Source organism: Elephas maximus, chromosome 16 (genome assembly GCF_024166365.1).
Source record: "Elephas maximus indicus isolate mEleMax1 chromosome 16, mEleMax1 primary haplotype, whole genome shotgun sequence".
NCBI lineage: Eukaryota > Metazoa > Chordata > Mammalia > Proboscidea > Elephantidae > Elephas > Elephas maximus.
Genome location: NC_064834.1, coordinates 44847174 through 44862524, shown reverse-complemented (window position 1 = coordinate 44862524; position 15351 = coordinate 44847174). Strand labels below are relative to the sequence as shown.

The window sequence follows — 15351 nt, the reverse complement described above, 5'->3', positions numbered from 1 at the left end:
GTGTCTATTTCTGGGTGGTAGGATTCAAAGAGACTTTTTATATTTGTCTTTGAAATTTTCCCTATTGCTTGAATTTTCATAGTGGGCATGTACCACCCTTACAGGTATAAGTCATTAATTTTAAAGATATATAAGTATGTAATATTGCATTTGTTTTCCTGAGCCTTGTGCTGAAAACATGGTGTAAAGACAGGTGCCACAGAACAAGAGTGAACCTACTTCCCAGCCCTGTTCCATCTGGGCCCCTGCTTGTTCAGGTGGTCTCACCTGATCACAAGAAGAGTCTATTTTTGTTCTCCTCTGACTATTAACATGGCACTAAAAATACAAATTCTGTGTAGCACACCAAAATGGGTAGAAATGGCTCTAATTTATTCTGATTGGGGCTTTTAGGTGATGTGAGGCCAGAGCAAGTCCCAGCCATTCCAATCTTCAATGTGGGGACCTTGACACCTATGAGAGAATATTGCCAACACATTCCTGACTCTTGATGGCCACACACAAAACACTTAATTTCTTCTTCGTTCCTTCTTTGTACAAAACAAGACAACCTGAGGAGGATGATAGGAAAAAGCATAAATACAATTGTCATACACTTCGTGAAAGGTATTTTGAATAACAACAGCATTCTGTTATTTATCCAGAGCAATTTATTTTTGTCATTTCTATAGAACAGTAGAGTCTAAAAATGTATGCTCCTGCTAATTCAGCTAACTAGGCTTCCACCCATTCAGTCAGGTTTGAGCGTTAATTTCTAGTTGGCTTAGAAGCAAGTGATTCTAATCCTCAAAGCAGTGAATCCAATTCTACTGGGAGAGATGGACATTTTAGTTCAAAGCTTTATAACGTGAAAAACAAAATGAGTAATGCCCACAAAATGCCAGCATTCCTCCATAAACCCTAAGGATTTCCCTTATTTAAAAAAAAAAACAAAGTTTGTAAGCATGGACATTATTACCTTCTAACATGAAAAAAAAAAAAAGAGAGAGCTCCATTGTCTCCCAAAGATGTAAAAAGAACATCTAATGACTAAAAATTTCAATTTTTTGTGTGTGTGTGCAGTTGGACTGCACATAAACAAGCTGCGTGTGGCTGCATTGCCTAGCGACTCTATTGACAAGGCTTTAAAAGTCTGCAATTAACAGGTTGAGTAGTATTGCAGAAAGGTTCTCACAAAGATGGTATGGATTACTGAGATGCAATATTCCTCTTTAGAAAGAATAATAAGTCTTTTTAAATACCATCAAAGCCAGTTCAGGCTGCTGAGTAAATAACATTAAATAATAATAATAATAAGATGGAAAACAATAACTATAACCTGCCAAATCTCAGAAGAAAAACATAAAAGATACTAGGACCCGTCCCTATGTTAGGCATTTAAATATCCGGCTGTAGCATTTTTAAATATGTTTTGCTTTAGTAAATAAATGCATAATTAAATCATATACTGTATTTGACACCACTTGACTATGGTATCACATAATCTCTGGGAGGCACAGAAAATTCTTGCTCAAAATTGCCCCAACCAGCAACACAAAGACTTTAACAAATTGAGTAATAACAATTTACTCTTACCTTCCTGAATTAGTTTCTATTTGACTCGTTTTTCTGTTTCTCATAGAATAGAATCATCGTCATTTTTATGGCTGAATTCTGCTCCAGGTTCTTGATTTGCACATCAGAATTACTAGAATTCTGATTGAAAATGCAGAATTTCTGGACTGCAGCTCCAGAGAGCCCAGAGTCTGTGTGTTTAAAAGTCTTCCTGTCCCACCCTGTTAAAGCAATGATTCTGACGCCATTGGTCCTAGTACCCATGTCTGAGAACACTGGTCTGGAGTTACATGGGCAGTGGTTCCCCGAGAGCATGGCAGAATTAGAAATGCCACAGCTGGCTCAGGATGGAAGGTTACTATAAACATGTTACTGTCAAATCAGTTCTGACTCAGAGTGACCCTACAGGACAGAGTAGAACTGCCCCACTGGGTTGCCAAGGCTGTAAATCTTTATGGAAGCAGACTGCCATGTTTTTCTCCTGCAGAGCAGCTGGTGGGTTCAAACCACCCACCTTTCAGTTAGCAGCCAATCGCTCAACTGCAGTCCACCAGGGTTCCTTAAGGTCATTATAGAAACTGATTTAAAAAAACCACTGTCCAGAGGGCCTATTTACCCTAATGAGTGTGTGTAATTCTAAACAAGTTCTCTATCCACAACAGAACAGCGTTCTCCTCAATCTGATAATGATTCATCTTAACCACTTTTGGTTTGGAACTTTCTCAAGAGGCTTTTTTTTTTTTTTTCTTTTAAGTATAATTAGATTACATCCACAGTTTTCCACGTGTCTACATTCTCGTAAAATACAATTGATAGAGGGGAGAAGAAAGACTACCCCAAGTGGAATGTTAATCCAAAAAAAAAAAAAAAAAAACCCCAGTGCCGTAGTGCATGTTATATGGAAATCACAGTGAATTCAAGACCAAGCTCAAAGCCACATCCTGTCCAAAGCCATCCCTGATCCCATCCTTTCTCTCCCCTCTCCCCTGCCAGTCTGTATCTTTGCCTTCTGAAACACTGAGAGTGTTGCTCAGTGCCTCTCAGATGGCAGATATACTGTCTTATATCCTGATTCATGTCTTCTTCCTGTACTAAACTTGACTTTCTCAAGGTATGGACCACACCTGGCAGTGAATGCTTCAGACTGGCAGGGCTCAGTAAACGCTGATTGAATGAGAAAGTAAATCAGTGGCTGGGTGCACTGATACATACTTTTGGGTGCACACAGCCCTGTCACATCCACCATAAGCTTTTTCTTTGTTTCCTTACAGACCTATGGAAATTCGATGATTGTCCTAAGGTTATATAGGTTTGAGTTTTGAACCCAAATCCTTATATTTTAATTCCATGGCTTGTCTCATCTGTATCATCAGGTCTAACTTGATTATCAAAACTTGCAAAATAGCAGTTTCTGTCAGTTGACTTTGATAAGGGCATATATTGTCAATGCCATAATTCAAGTTTGTCCAATTCCAGGTATTTTTGTGGGTTAGGGCTTTGATCCAGAGCTCATGAGAGTCTCCCGTACCTCATCCTGCAGTAGAGTCTTACTGTACTCCAGGTGGTGCCTCTCCAAAATGGAAGATCCATGAAGCTTTGCCAATGGAGATGCAGATCTAGGAAGAAAAGGCTATGCCAGCATTATAAGTACTTACGGAGTCCCTGGGTGGAGCAAACGGCTAAGCACTAGACTACTATCTGAAAGGTTGGTGGTTCGAACCTACCCAGAGGCACCTCGGAAGACAGACCTGTCCACCTGCTTCCGAAAGGTCACAGGCTTGAAAATCCTATACAGCAGTTCTACTCTGCACGTATAGGGTCGCCATGTGTCAGAACTGACTCAACGGCCACTAACAACATAGCTGCTTATTACACATAAGTCCATACAATATAGAATCTTTACTGTGGGCAGGAATATTTTTTCATCATCTCACATCTGCAAAGTGGTCAAAAACATCATCTTGTAAAGGGTTTTTTAGATTGAGAAGATGAGAAAATGCTCTTTTTAAAGAAACCAGTCCTTAAAAAAATCTTATTTGCTGAATGCATAAATGAGTGAATTATTTAAAGCAGGAAATCTAGCTCATCCCCTGTATCTAAAATCTTTCAAATCCCTGGAGCTTACTGTGGTGGACTATGATTTATAGAAGGTGTAGCAAACCTGTTGAAGCTGTAGGTTATTTACATAGGAAGTGTTCATTAAGAATTTCCAGGCACCGAAATGAAAATCACCATAAAGTAACATTTCTTTCCTCTTCCAAGACAGTGACATAAACTTAAGCTTCCCATACGCTAATGACTAAATCACAACTTTATGTAAGTGGTAACTTCGGTTTTTGGTGTCCTATCTTTCGCTGGAAACTCTATAGGGCAGTTCTACTCTGTCCTATAGCGTCGCTATGAGTTGGAATTGACTCGACGGCAGCGGGTTTCGTTTGGTTTTGCAGTCTTTCTTCAAGCCTTCCTGATGGAGCTGGGGGAAGCGATATTGAAAATTGAAAGGTGAAAGGAAGAACAGGTGGGAAGAGGTTGAGGCCAACGGTCTATACAGATTTATGTGAAGACTCAGTCATGGAAATATGGAATAATAATTTTAAGGGAGAAGGAAATCAGAAACTTGGGTGGCAGCTTTAGTAGAGAAGCCTCATTTTAGTTCAGAGACAACAGAAATTTAGGGAGGGAGGAGTCATTGACAGGTCATTGACAGGGCTGGTAAACCAAATACTCTAGTTAGGGAATGATTAGACTATGTCTGGTCAATATTATAATGGATTCTAATTTTAGCTAATATTTGAATACCTACTCTGTGCTTCCTACATAGGACCAAGAGGAAGATGACAGTGATGTTTACATGGAGGGCCAGATGAAGAAGGGTTTGGCAGAAGCAAAAGGACCAGGGAAGTGAAAGGTAGTAAGTTCAGGAAGAAATGTTTTCTAGCTTGAGCTGGGTAGTGTTACCCAGGTGTACGAGTGTAAAAATCCATTAAACACAAGATAATGTACTCTCTGCACTTCAATATATGAATCCAATACTTTTGATTAAAAAAAAAAAAAAACTTGAAAAGACAAAAGAGTGATGGTGTATACAAATAAGGTAGGGGCACATTTGCAAATGGAAACAGAAAGGAAACGGAGGTCCAAGCACCCAGGGAGGAAGACAGGAGTTACGAAGGAAGAGAACATGGTTCTGAGATTACTAAACATGGCAAAGAGGAATTGGTTGAGCTAAAGAACAGATAAAAGAGTTTTCTTCTCCCTCTAGGCTCCTTCAAACATCCACCAGTCTGTGTCAGCATGGTGGTGTGTGCTCACTTACTTCATCTGAAACAAATTATTGGTGCCTCTGTGGTCAATGTCATGGCAAAAAGCAGCAGCAAGCATGGCAAAGGCTTCAAGATCCGTATAGTATTTCTTTAGTCTTCCTGTCTAAAAAATATATATAAATTTACTTGGATTAATACACCTTTACACCAAGTACAGAATTGGGCAACATTTTGTTCTGTTATATCTAAGGTCGCTGAGTTGGAGCCAACTCGATGTCAACTAACAACAACACACCAAATGCCATGAAGCCTGCAACAGAGAAGGGAACCCACCATGCTTTTAGAGCAAGCTGGCTTTATTTCTTGTAAGTATCTCAGCTCATCTGGGCAATTACAGAACTCAGCAGATGACTGTATTTCCCCACTGAGGGAAGTACATGAATGTCAGAGTGATAAGGGACACCAAGTGCCCAGGGACACTCATGTTCTCTGGGATCATCTACACAGGGGCTTGCAGTATATGGGATTGTGCCTGTGATTTCCAAATTACTCATCTAAAATGAAGGATTATATCCATTTTGCACTATGCTCAAGTGGGAATTTTGCAGGTTTACAATTATTTCCAATGCTGAGTCAGAATCAACTCAACAGTAACGGGCCTGGTTTGGTTTTGGTACCTATTATTGAATTCCCTGGGTGATGCAAGAAGTTAAGCACTCAGCTGCTAACGAAAAGGTTGGTAGCTTGAGTCTACCCAGAGGTGCCTCGAAAGAAAGTCCTAGAGATCTACTTCTGAAAAATCAGCCATTGAAAACCCTATGAAGCACAGTTTTACCCTGACACACATGAGTTGGAATTAGCTCCATGGCAACTGGTTTAACTGGCACCTACCATCAGCAAAGTAAACATGGTCTGCCCCACATTGAATCCATGCCGCCAGTTGTGGTAAGTGACAGAGCGGTACCCTTTTCTCACAGTGTACATCCACCTGGTAAGAACCTGTTGTCAAAAAAAGACACCACCATGCAGACTTTGGAATAGAATTCTAAAGGTTAGAAGATTTGTGACAATCTTATCTAAAAAGATGTGTCTGTTATGTTTACCGGGTTTCAGCTGATATGTTTACAAAGTTAATAATCATTGAAAATCCCAACTGAAGTTACTTTTTGAACCACAGAAAATACTTGTGAAGTTCAGCTTCAGAATCACACAGTACTTTAATTAGTTAAGTACCATCTGACCTCTACAGGCACTTTGAATTTCTCCACCACATTTATTTCAAAGAATAGTCGTAGTCCACACTTAATCAACTCGTGCTCGGTTATGGGCAAGTCGCTAAAGCGGAATTCATACAGCTCTGCTTGCTTTGGGTCTGGCAAGTCCTCTTTCTGTGGAAACAAGGATGGACTGTTTCAGATTACATTCATCTTTTTTCCTTTTTGTGCACATACCCAAAATCTGGTATAAAACAAAATTACAATAAAAGAATTCCACGCACACTTTGCTGAATCCTTACATGCCAGGCACTGGGTTATGTGGTTTACATATGTCATCCGCACAACAAACCTGCAAAATTATCCCCATCTTACAGATGGTGAAACTGAGATTCTGCTATATTAAGAAACTTTCTAAATGATGGGATTCAATTCCAAATTCAACTCCACTGGCTATTTTCTATGATGCAAGATAAACTGTTTACAGTTATCAGCAGCCTTACACACTCTTCAATACTCAGCTTCTCATTTTTCTTATTCAAGAAATATCAGTGAACCATCTTTTCTGAGTGCATACCATATCCTTAACACTGTACTGAAGAGGATACAAAAATAGAGGAAGATAGTTCACTTCCCTCACAGCCTATTATGGTACCTACTGTGTGCTCTACACATTCTGGATGAAGCAATGAATAAAAGAGACATAGTCACTCTCCCCTGAAACATACATTCTCATGGGGAGAAACAGATAATAACATTCCTTAAAAATCTACCACCTGCTGCCGTGGAGTCCATTTCGACTAAAACTCGGGGTAGAGGATGAGAGATTGGTGTGGCTGCCCCTTGCCACAGAGCCTCTCCGTAGTGGGTTGTCTCTGCCCCACAGATTTCAGAGTGTTAGGTAAAGATAAAATGTGGAAATGCTTTTTGGTGCCATAATGTAAATGTAATGTACATGTTAACAGGAAGAAGTTCTCAGAGTTGTGACTCCCAGGCTACACTTGCAGTCACAGGTGAGCCAATGAAATAATACCGTAAAACAGCTAAGGAGCCCTGGCACACACTGGTTAAGCTCTCATCTGCTAACCAAAAGGCCCCACTGAAGAAAGACCTGGCAATCAGCTTCTGTAAAGATTCCAGCCAAGAAAACCCTATGGAGCAGTTCTACTGTGTCACATGGAGTCACTATGAGTCGGAAATAGCTTGATGTCACCTAACAACAACAAAACACAGTTTAGAGTCAACTGTTTTAAGTCTGTGATACTGAGAGGTTGATAAAAATAAAGACGAAGTGCAATTAATAACTTTTGTGTGTGGTCTTGTGACTCCCACCCTGGTGATTGGGCGGGGCTGTGCAAGTAAGATCATTGTGGCCAACCGATGGGATTGGTCAGTTTTGCCTTAAAAGAGAGCCAATTTCAGAGCAGAGAGAAGAGCCCACCACCACCCAAAGAAGGAGAGACCTGCAGCATAGATGCATGCAGAGACTCACAGGAGTTGGCGCAGGAGGCTTCCCAGCCCATGAAGCAAAGAAGCTGAGTGCCTTTGGGCAGAGACTGAGGGCCAGGGAGAAGTCTATGCCTGGCCCACGAATTTGGGACTTGCCAGCCTCCACAACCGCATGCGCCATTTTCTTTCATGGTTCCTGAGTTCTGTGAGATGTTCAGCAAATAGGGAACCCAAAGACGGGATAGAGAGTACTGAGGCAAGAGGGAGTAGCTGATGTTAGAAACGATGGAGTGGTACAGCAGCCTGGAAGAGTTAGACATTTGGGACACCTTTGAAACCCTGCTGGCGTAGTGGTTAAGTGCTACGGCTGCTAACCAAAGGGTCGACAGTTCGAATCCGCCAGGTGCTCCTTGGAAACTCTACCGGGCAGTTCTACTCTGTCCTGTAGGGTCGCTATGAGTCGCAATCGACTCGACAGCACTGGATTTGGTTTTTGGTTTAACCTCTGCCTCATAGGAACCAGCTTTGTGCTGATCCTTATAAAAGAAATGATTCATTCAAAAGGTTTTTCATTGGTCCAATAAGTAGGAACTCTGGCTTCCCCAGGCTGACCTCTTGCCGCAGGAGTCACACGGCAGAGATAACGGCGGAGGAGGAGGAAGCTTTCACCTGCTGCCAATTCACTTGGCTATAAAGTGGCCCCGCTCCGGGCTACCTGCTTCTAGGCTGGCTCCTCCAGCTGATCTACGTCCAGAGTGACATTGGACCACGTCACTTTCTAGCTCCTGTCGTGCAGGCCCAGCATGGTCCTGTCCCACCTCCATGTCAGCCTCAAAGGCTACTTCTGTCCTCTGCCCACTGATGCTCCAGCTGCGATCGGTGTCCCTAAGACAATGTGCTATCTTGTGTCTCCCTTCCTCGCTCTGTTACAGAGCCTCTGTACTGTTCTTAAATTTTGCCCCAGGGTGTCCTCTTTATAGGAAGATAATATCACCCAAAGCCCCTACAAGTTATTATCCACAACGTCCAGTTTTCAATGAAAAAATGACAAAGCGTGCTTTGAAACAGGATCAAATGGCTGAAACCCAAGAGTAAAAATAGACAGTAGGCCTAAACTTAGGGATAATTCAGGTATAGAAACAGAAACTTTAAAGTAACTATGATCAATAATTTTTTTTTAATTTTTATTGTGCTTTAAGTGAAAGTTTACAAATCAAGTCAGTCCCTCACACAAAAACTTATTTACACCTTCCTACATACTCCCGATTGCTCTCCCCCTAATGATCAATATTTTAAAAAATAGAGAAAAAGACAAAAAAAAAGATAAAATGATGGAAATTTTCAACAGAAATTTGGATTCTGTGAAAAATAAATGGACATTCTAGAACTGAGGAAGACAATCTCTAAAATTAAGAATTTATTGGTTGGGTTTAACAATAGGTCGAACACAAAAAGGGACAACATTAATGAAGGAGAGGTTAATTTCAAGCAGAAATAATACGGGTGACCTTATTAGCAGCAATAGAAAAGGGCCAAATTCCTCTAGACTCCAGAAGAAAAGCTAGAGGTGACAGACGATAATTGTGCCTACCAAAACCAAACGCACTGTCGAGCTGGTTCCTATAGAGACTCTGTAGGACAGAGTACAACTGCCCCCCATAGGGTTTACAAGGTTGTAAATCTTTACAGAAGCAGACTGCCACATCTTTCTCCCAAGGAGCAACTGGTGGCTTCAAACTGCCACCCCCTTTTGGTTAGCAGCCTAACACTGTAATCACTGCACCAACAGGGTTCCTTAATTGTGCCTAGAAGGGTCAATGTACTACAATTCTGTCGTGTCCTCTGGGATGGCCATGTTGCAATTCAAACTACCGAAATAAAGTAGACCATGATATCACTATAGAATATGCCTGAAGTTACTCGTTTAAAAAACAAAACGAAACAAAACTGTGGCTGTCAAGTCAATTCCAACTCATAGCAACTCTGTAGGACAGAGTAGAACTGCCCCATAGGGTTTCCAAGGAGCAACAGTAGATTTGAACTGCCCACCTTTTGGTTAGCAGCCAAACGCTTAACCACTGAGCCACTGGGGCTCCTCATACACCAGTCTAATTTAGTTGTAATTCTAATTTATCTGTGTGGCTTGAACTGTAAGAGACCAAGAGGTCGAAAAGCAGGGAACTAGTAGGTCAGTCTTCGGGAGAAATTTTCTTTCTTTTTAGGCTTAAAGTTCTCAGGGAAGAGGAAACCCAACATTTATTTAAAAACTGAGACCGCCTGTTCTAATACATTTTGTTAAAAAGGCGTTAAGCATAGACGGAAAGTACTTACTAAAATGGTGACAAGTTGCTTTTCTTCACAGTCTTCAATTACATCTATATTTAACTTCTCTTTAAATTTCTAAAAAGTGAAAGCAATTGAGGTGTGAAATTCCTATGAAGTTAGAAGACTTTTATTTCATTCCTCTACTATTAAAAGCAATTAAAATATACTTAAAATATGCTATAACAAGTCCTGTGACAAAGATGTATTCTGGCTACAAAGACCTATAGCCCCCGATTATTTAAAGTTTTATACAAGAAATAATGTCATATAATTGATTTCTCTATCTCTCCAAAATGTAACAGTAGCTGTCTTAAAAAAAAAAAAAAAAAGAGGGGTGGATTATTTGTATATAAGTGTTAGGAATTGAATTGTGTCCCCCCAAAAAGATATGTTGAAATCCTAACACTTGTACCCGTGAACGTGACCTTGGAAATGAGGCCTTTCTTTGAAAATGTTTTCAGTTAAGGTTATACCCGAGTAGGGTGGGTCCTAGTCCTTTCTGGGTGGTGTTTTATAAAGGTAGCAACACACAAGAAGAGACACACACACACCACGTAAAGATTCATCTAAAAGGCAAGGAATGCCGAGGAACGCCCAGGACCAGGGCTACCAGAAACTGAGAGACAAGGAAGGATCGTCCCGTAGAGCAGACTGGGAGCCTGGCCCTGCTGATGCCCTGAATTTGGACTCCTAACCTACAGAACTGTGAGACAATAAATTTCTGTTCTTTAAAGCCACCCACTTCATGGTATTTTGTTACAACAGCCCTGAGAAATTAAGACAGGAAGGAAGAAAAGAAAGAAGGGAGGGAGGAAGGAAGGAAAGGGGAAAGAAAGAGAAAAATGAGCAGCTTACGTTTGTTTTTCTATTACCTTATAGCAATTCCCCTTCATCTCCTCATCACCATCTCAAACTCTCAAATCAACCTTCTCTTAACTCCCAAACCACCCAGCAAAACCAACTGAAAACAAAACCAACAGCAAAACCACACCTATACACTCTAAAACTAGGAAAATAAAAGGAATGGAGGTATTGGGTGTATATTTTCCCTTCGGTTTATGGTGATTAAAATCCTGTTATCAAATATCCACTCACTCCCCCTTCATCCATCATGTTGGTCTTGCCCATGTGACTTGCTTTGACCAACGAGAATGTTAATGAATGTGATGTGATCAAAGACTTGAAATGTGCTGGCACAGCTGGGTTTGCTCTCTTGTACTTCTCCATCACCCCAAGAAGAATATCAATCAGGCAGCTGCTGGTCCAAGAAGAATGAGAGACATGTAGAGCAAATCTAGGTCCAACTTACAATTTTAAGCCAGGCCAACCAAGAGCAATCAAAGCTTGGTCAACCCACAAAAGAATGAGTAAGAGATGCTTATTGTTGTACACTGCTGAGATGTTATGGTTGTTGTTACGCAGCATTGTTATGGTAGTAGCTTACTGATACATTTCCCTTCCTGGGATTTTTTTTTTTTTTTTCACTTGCTAACATGCTTGAATCTAGATGTCACTCTTCTGGCTTCTATGGATTCAGGAGCTATTACAACAAAGCAGTCTGGAAGTCCAGAATAGGTGTATGCGGGGCCATCCAGGTCCTCCCCCAACTCCACCTTCTCTGTGGAGAGGAACCGTAGCCCAGGACTAAACCTATTCTTATTTGTTAGACCCGGGGGTAAATAGATGAGCTGCAGAGGCACTGATTAGATACCACCTACTGTCTACAGGGCTGAATTTCTCACTTACCAATATAGACTTAATTTCATCAGGAGTGGCTTTGGTGTGGTTCATGAGCATTTCCTGAGCAATGTCTTTTTTGTTTTCTAGTTTATTCATTTTCTCATAGGTGTCAGTATTTAAAAGGGACCATCCAAGAAATTGTGTGAGAGTCTGAAATGGATAAGAGGTGATTCAGAGTCTTTAAAATTAACTGAAAATTGATTTGGAGGCCAATATCTACACGCATTTCTACCAGTCTCCCTTCCACTATCAACAACCCAGTAAACCAAAAGCCTGTTGCCGTCCAACTCATAGCGACCCTGTAGGAGAGACTAGAACTGCCCCATAGGGTTTCCAAGGCTATGGAAGCAGACTGCCACATCTTTTCTTCTGTGGAGTAGCTGGTGGGTTCAAACCACTGACCTCTGGGTTGGCAGCCAAGCGTTTAACTACTATGTCACCAGGGCTCCTTTAACAACCCAGTACCATATTTTAATCTAAGAAAAAGCATATTAATACTTAATCACAGACAATAAAATTCACTAAGCCCTTGCTTTTCAAAGTGTAGTCTTCAGATTAGAGGCACCTGTACCGTGCAGGAGCTTGCTAAAAATGCAGAATCTTGCCCTCCCCCTCTTCCAGTTCCAGACCTATTGAATCAGAACCTACATTTTAACAAGATCTCCAGGTGATTCCTATGCACATTAAAGTGTGAGAAACTGAGCTAGGCCATTCCAAAAGCATCTTCCCTGCCTGTTGACCAACCCCCCGCCCCGCAAAAAAAAAGCCCAAACCCATTGCTGTCAAGTCGGACTCACAGTGACCCTATAGGACAGGGCAGAACTGCTCCATAGAGTTTCCAGGGAGCACCTGGTAGATTCAAACTGCCAACCTTTTGGTTAGTGGCCGTAGCTCTTAACCACTATGCCACCAGGGTTTCTACCTGTTAACCATGACCAGAAATCTTGCCCTTAGACCTTAATTACTTCAAGACTTGGGCCCTTGTTTGCATGTAAATTATCTCAAAAAAAAAAAGTGGAGTAAATTGTTAATCAGCCATTTCCACCTTGGTGTGAGTACAGAATCCAGAACAGATTTAGGAAGGGAACAATCACAACAGATTTGGGAAATTGAAGGCACAAGAGCGGCAGCATGGGGCAGGAGTGAAAAGGGGGAGAATTGGGAAAACTAACTACCTGATTAGTAATTTTGCCTATTCAAATACATTGAGAGTTACATAATTATGGCTTCTGAAAATCATACACCAGTTGCCTTCCAACTGCCTCCAGCTCATGGCAACCCCATGTGTGTCAGAGTAGAACTATGCTCCACAGGGTTTTCAATGACTCATTTTTTGGAAGTAGATCGCCAGGCCTTTCTTCCAAGGTGCCTCTGGGTGGATTTGAACCTCCAACCTTTGGTTAACAGCCAAGCACTTTAACTGTTTGCGCCCCCCAGGGATTTCTCTGAAAAGCACACTAAGACTTTAAAGTTTGGTTTCCTTTCCTAAGTAGTTTTATTAGAACAATTTGGGATACAGGATTTGGGTCAGCATTTGTTCATCACTGATACACCATGGATACTTTATTAGAGGAGAGGAATTACCAACATTTGGGAGAATAAAGCAGGGCCTGAAAATGAGACAGAGGCGAAGTGTGAGAGGAAGAATGAGAGGAAACAGAAGAAGGAAGAAAGAAGAGTTGAAAAGAGATTGAAATCTCTCCTAATTTCCTTCCTAGTATCATAAAGAATTTTGGTTAAGACAAAATTTTCCACTTTGATGGAGAATTTTGCACTTTATGGAAGTCAGAAAACGGAGATGACACAATAACAATATATTGATTGCAACCATGTATGACTCATTTCTTAATTGCTCCTCCAAACTATTATTCCAGAATAACAACGTAACTATGCATCCTCTGTTGTTTCATGAATTTCATTTACCTCCATTATTTTATTACTGCACTTACCTCAGTAATGTGTTCATCATACTCGTCAAAAGGTTTTCCATCCTTTCTGTTGTAAAATGTAGCTACTCCCACAATGTCTTCTTTCTTGTTGACAATAGGCAGGGACAGGACGTTTTTAATGACCCAACCAGTTTCATCTATAGGTCCTTTCTACAAGTAATAATAATGTCACTTAGTTTTTTTTTTTTTTTTTTTAACTTATATTTTGAAGCACTTACAGATTCACAGGATATTGTGGGAAAAAAAAAATTGTACAGAGAGGTCCCGTGTAGCTCTCATTCAATTTTCTCCAGTGGTAACATTTTGTGTAACTATAGTACAATAATACAATAACCAGGCAGGTGGGCTAAGATAAAAAAAAAAGAAAAGAAAATAACAAATGTTGGTGAGGATGTGGGGGTGGGAATGCAAAATGGTACAATTGTTGTGGAAAACAGTGTGGAAGTTCCCCAAAAAACAAAAAATAGAACGATCCAGTGGCATCTTCAGGGAGCTGCAGGGGTGCAGACTGCACCAGGTGACACTGTCAGAGGAGGTGACACCAAAATGACTGTCTATAAAATTTGTGTGCAGTGTTTTCACCGTGCAGCCTGGGAGGAGGCAGCCAGGCCAATTGAACTGGCCAAGAGAGGGGGTGCCTCTAACTGCCACTGCCCCTCCACCTCCACTTAGCGGTGTCCCTGTGCCCACGAGGTTCAGAGTCATGCTCTGAAGTGGCTCCTGGGCTCTTCAGGCAGATGTCGGGCACCGGCCTGCACTCCTGGGCTCACTCTGGCCCATGCCTGCTTCATTCCAGCTTCCCCGGCTGTACTTTGAGCCCAAGGCCCCCCTCCCCAGGCACTCTGGCTCCTGCCTGGGCCACAGGGTACTTGGCACCAGGGTGCCCCTCAATTCGCATCCATTACCTACCTGCAGTGATGGTCCCTGGTGGCACCAGGGGAGGAGGTCCATGGGGAGAGAGGTGACACCATGAGTTACCACACTGAGTGACACCAACCCTAGTGATGCCACTGCCATATGATCCAGCAATTCCACTCCTAGGTATATACCCAAAAGACTTGAGAGCAGGGACTCAGAGACTTGTGCACCAGTGTCCACTGCAACACTACTCACAATAACCAAAAGTGGAAACAACCTAAATGCCTGTCAACAGATGAATGGATAAACAAAATGTGGTACATACATACAGTGGAATACTATTCAGCCAGCAGAAGAAACAAAGTCTTAAGACATGCTACAAAATGGATGGAGCTTAAAGACCTTATACTGAATGAAATGAGTCAGCAACAGGACAAATATTGTATGATCTCACTTATGTAAAAAGGCAAGAAAAGGCAGATGTTTAGAGATTAAAGTTTATTAGTGGTTACTAGAAAAGGGGACAGGGATTAACAGTGATGGAAAAATCGCATTGATTAAGGGTAGGATTGCACAGCTGATCATTGTAACTCCTGTCAATAAGCTGTACGCCTGTAAGAAGCTGAACTGGCAAAAGTTATGAGATGGATATATTTATAAAAATGACAAACAAACAAAAAAAAAACAGTAGCTGCTGAGACCGCTTATGTACAACCAAAAACCTCACGGGATTTGGTTCCTTGGTTTGGAGGGTTAGGAGCATGGTTTTATGTAACATCCCAATTAAGTGGCCTAATAACGTGTTTAGTGCTTCTGTTCTACCTCCTAGTTTGTTGTGTAGTGCCTGGGGTCTTCAAATCTTGCAAGCGGCCATCTAAGACACGACAATTGGTCTTTATTCCTCTGGAGCAATAGTGGAAGAAGAAGAGCCAGAAATAGGAGGATGTGGAATGTATAGCTAGTCGCCTCCATGAAAAACTGCTTCCTTTGTCATGAGAT

At 41.4% G+C, this 15351-nt stretch overlaps 2 protein-coding genes across 9 annotated transcripts in view; one reads left to right on the top strand and one right to left on the bottom strand.

Annotated features, from left to right (window-relative positions):
- The window catches only part of LOC126059565 (protein FRA10AC1), a 58583-nt gene extending 51262 nt beyond the window's left edge, over window positions 1–7321 (top strand). For 2 of the 8 annotated variants that reach the window (XR_007513450.1, XR_007513448.1), the window contains exon 18: window positions 394–1196. The gene's annotated coding sequence lies outside the window, so the exon portion shown is untranslated. Of the gene's footprint in view, window positions 1–393; window positions 1199–3030; window positions 5183–6996 lie in introns of those variants that run through there. The other 6 variants (XR_007513444.1, XR_007513449.1, XR_007513447.1 and 3 more) reach the window with 6 other exon arrangements.
- The window catches only part of PDE6C (phosphodiesterase 6C), a 54603-nt gene that overhangs the window by 12816 nt on the left and 26436 nt on the right, over window positions 1–15351 (bottom strand). Inside the window, exons 9-15 of the mRNA XM_049855310.1 lie at window positions 13495–13644; window positions 11552–11695; window positions 9812–9880; window positions 6059–6205; window positions 5709–5816; window positions 4871–4980; window positions 3083–3170 (exon numbers count right to left, since the gene is read on the bottom strand). Coding sequence (XP_049711267.1) covers window positions 3083–3170; window positions 4871–4980; window positions 5709–5816; window positions 6059–6205; window positions 9812–9880; window positions 11552–11695; window positions 13495–13644 — 816 coding nt within the window. The remainder of the gene's footprint in view (window positions 1–3082; window positions 3171–4870; window positions 4981–5708; window positions 5817–6058; window positions 6206–9811; window positions 9881–11551; window positions 11696–13494; window positions 13645–15351) is intronic.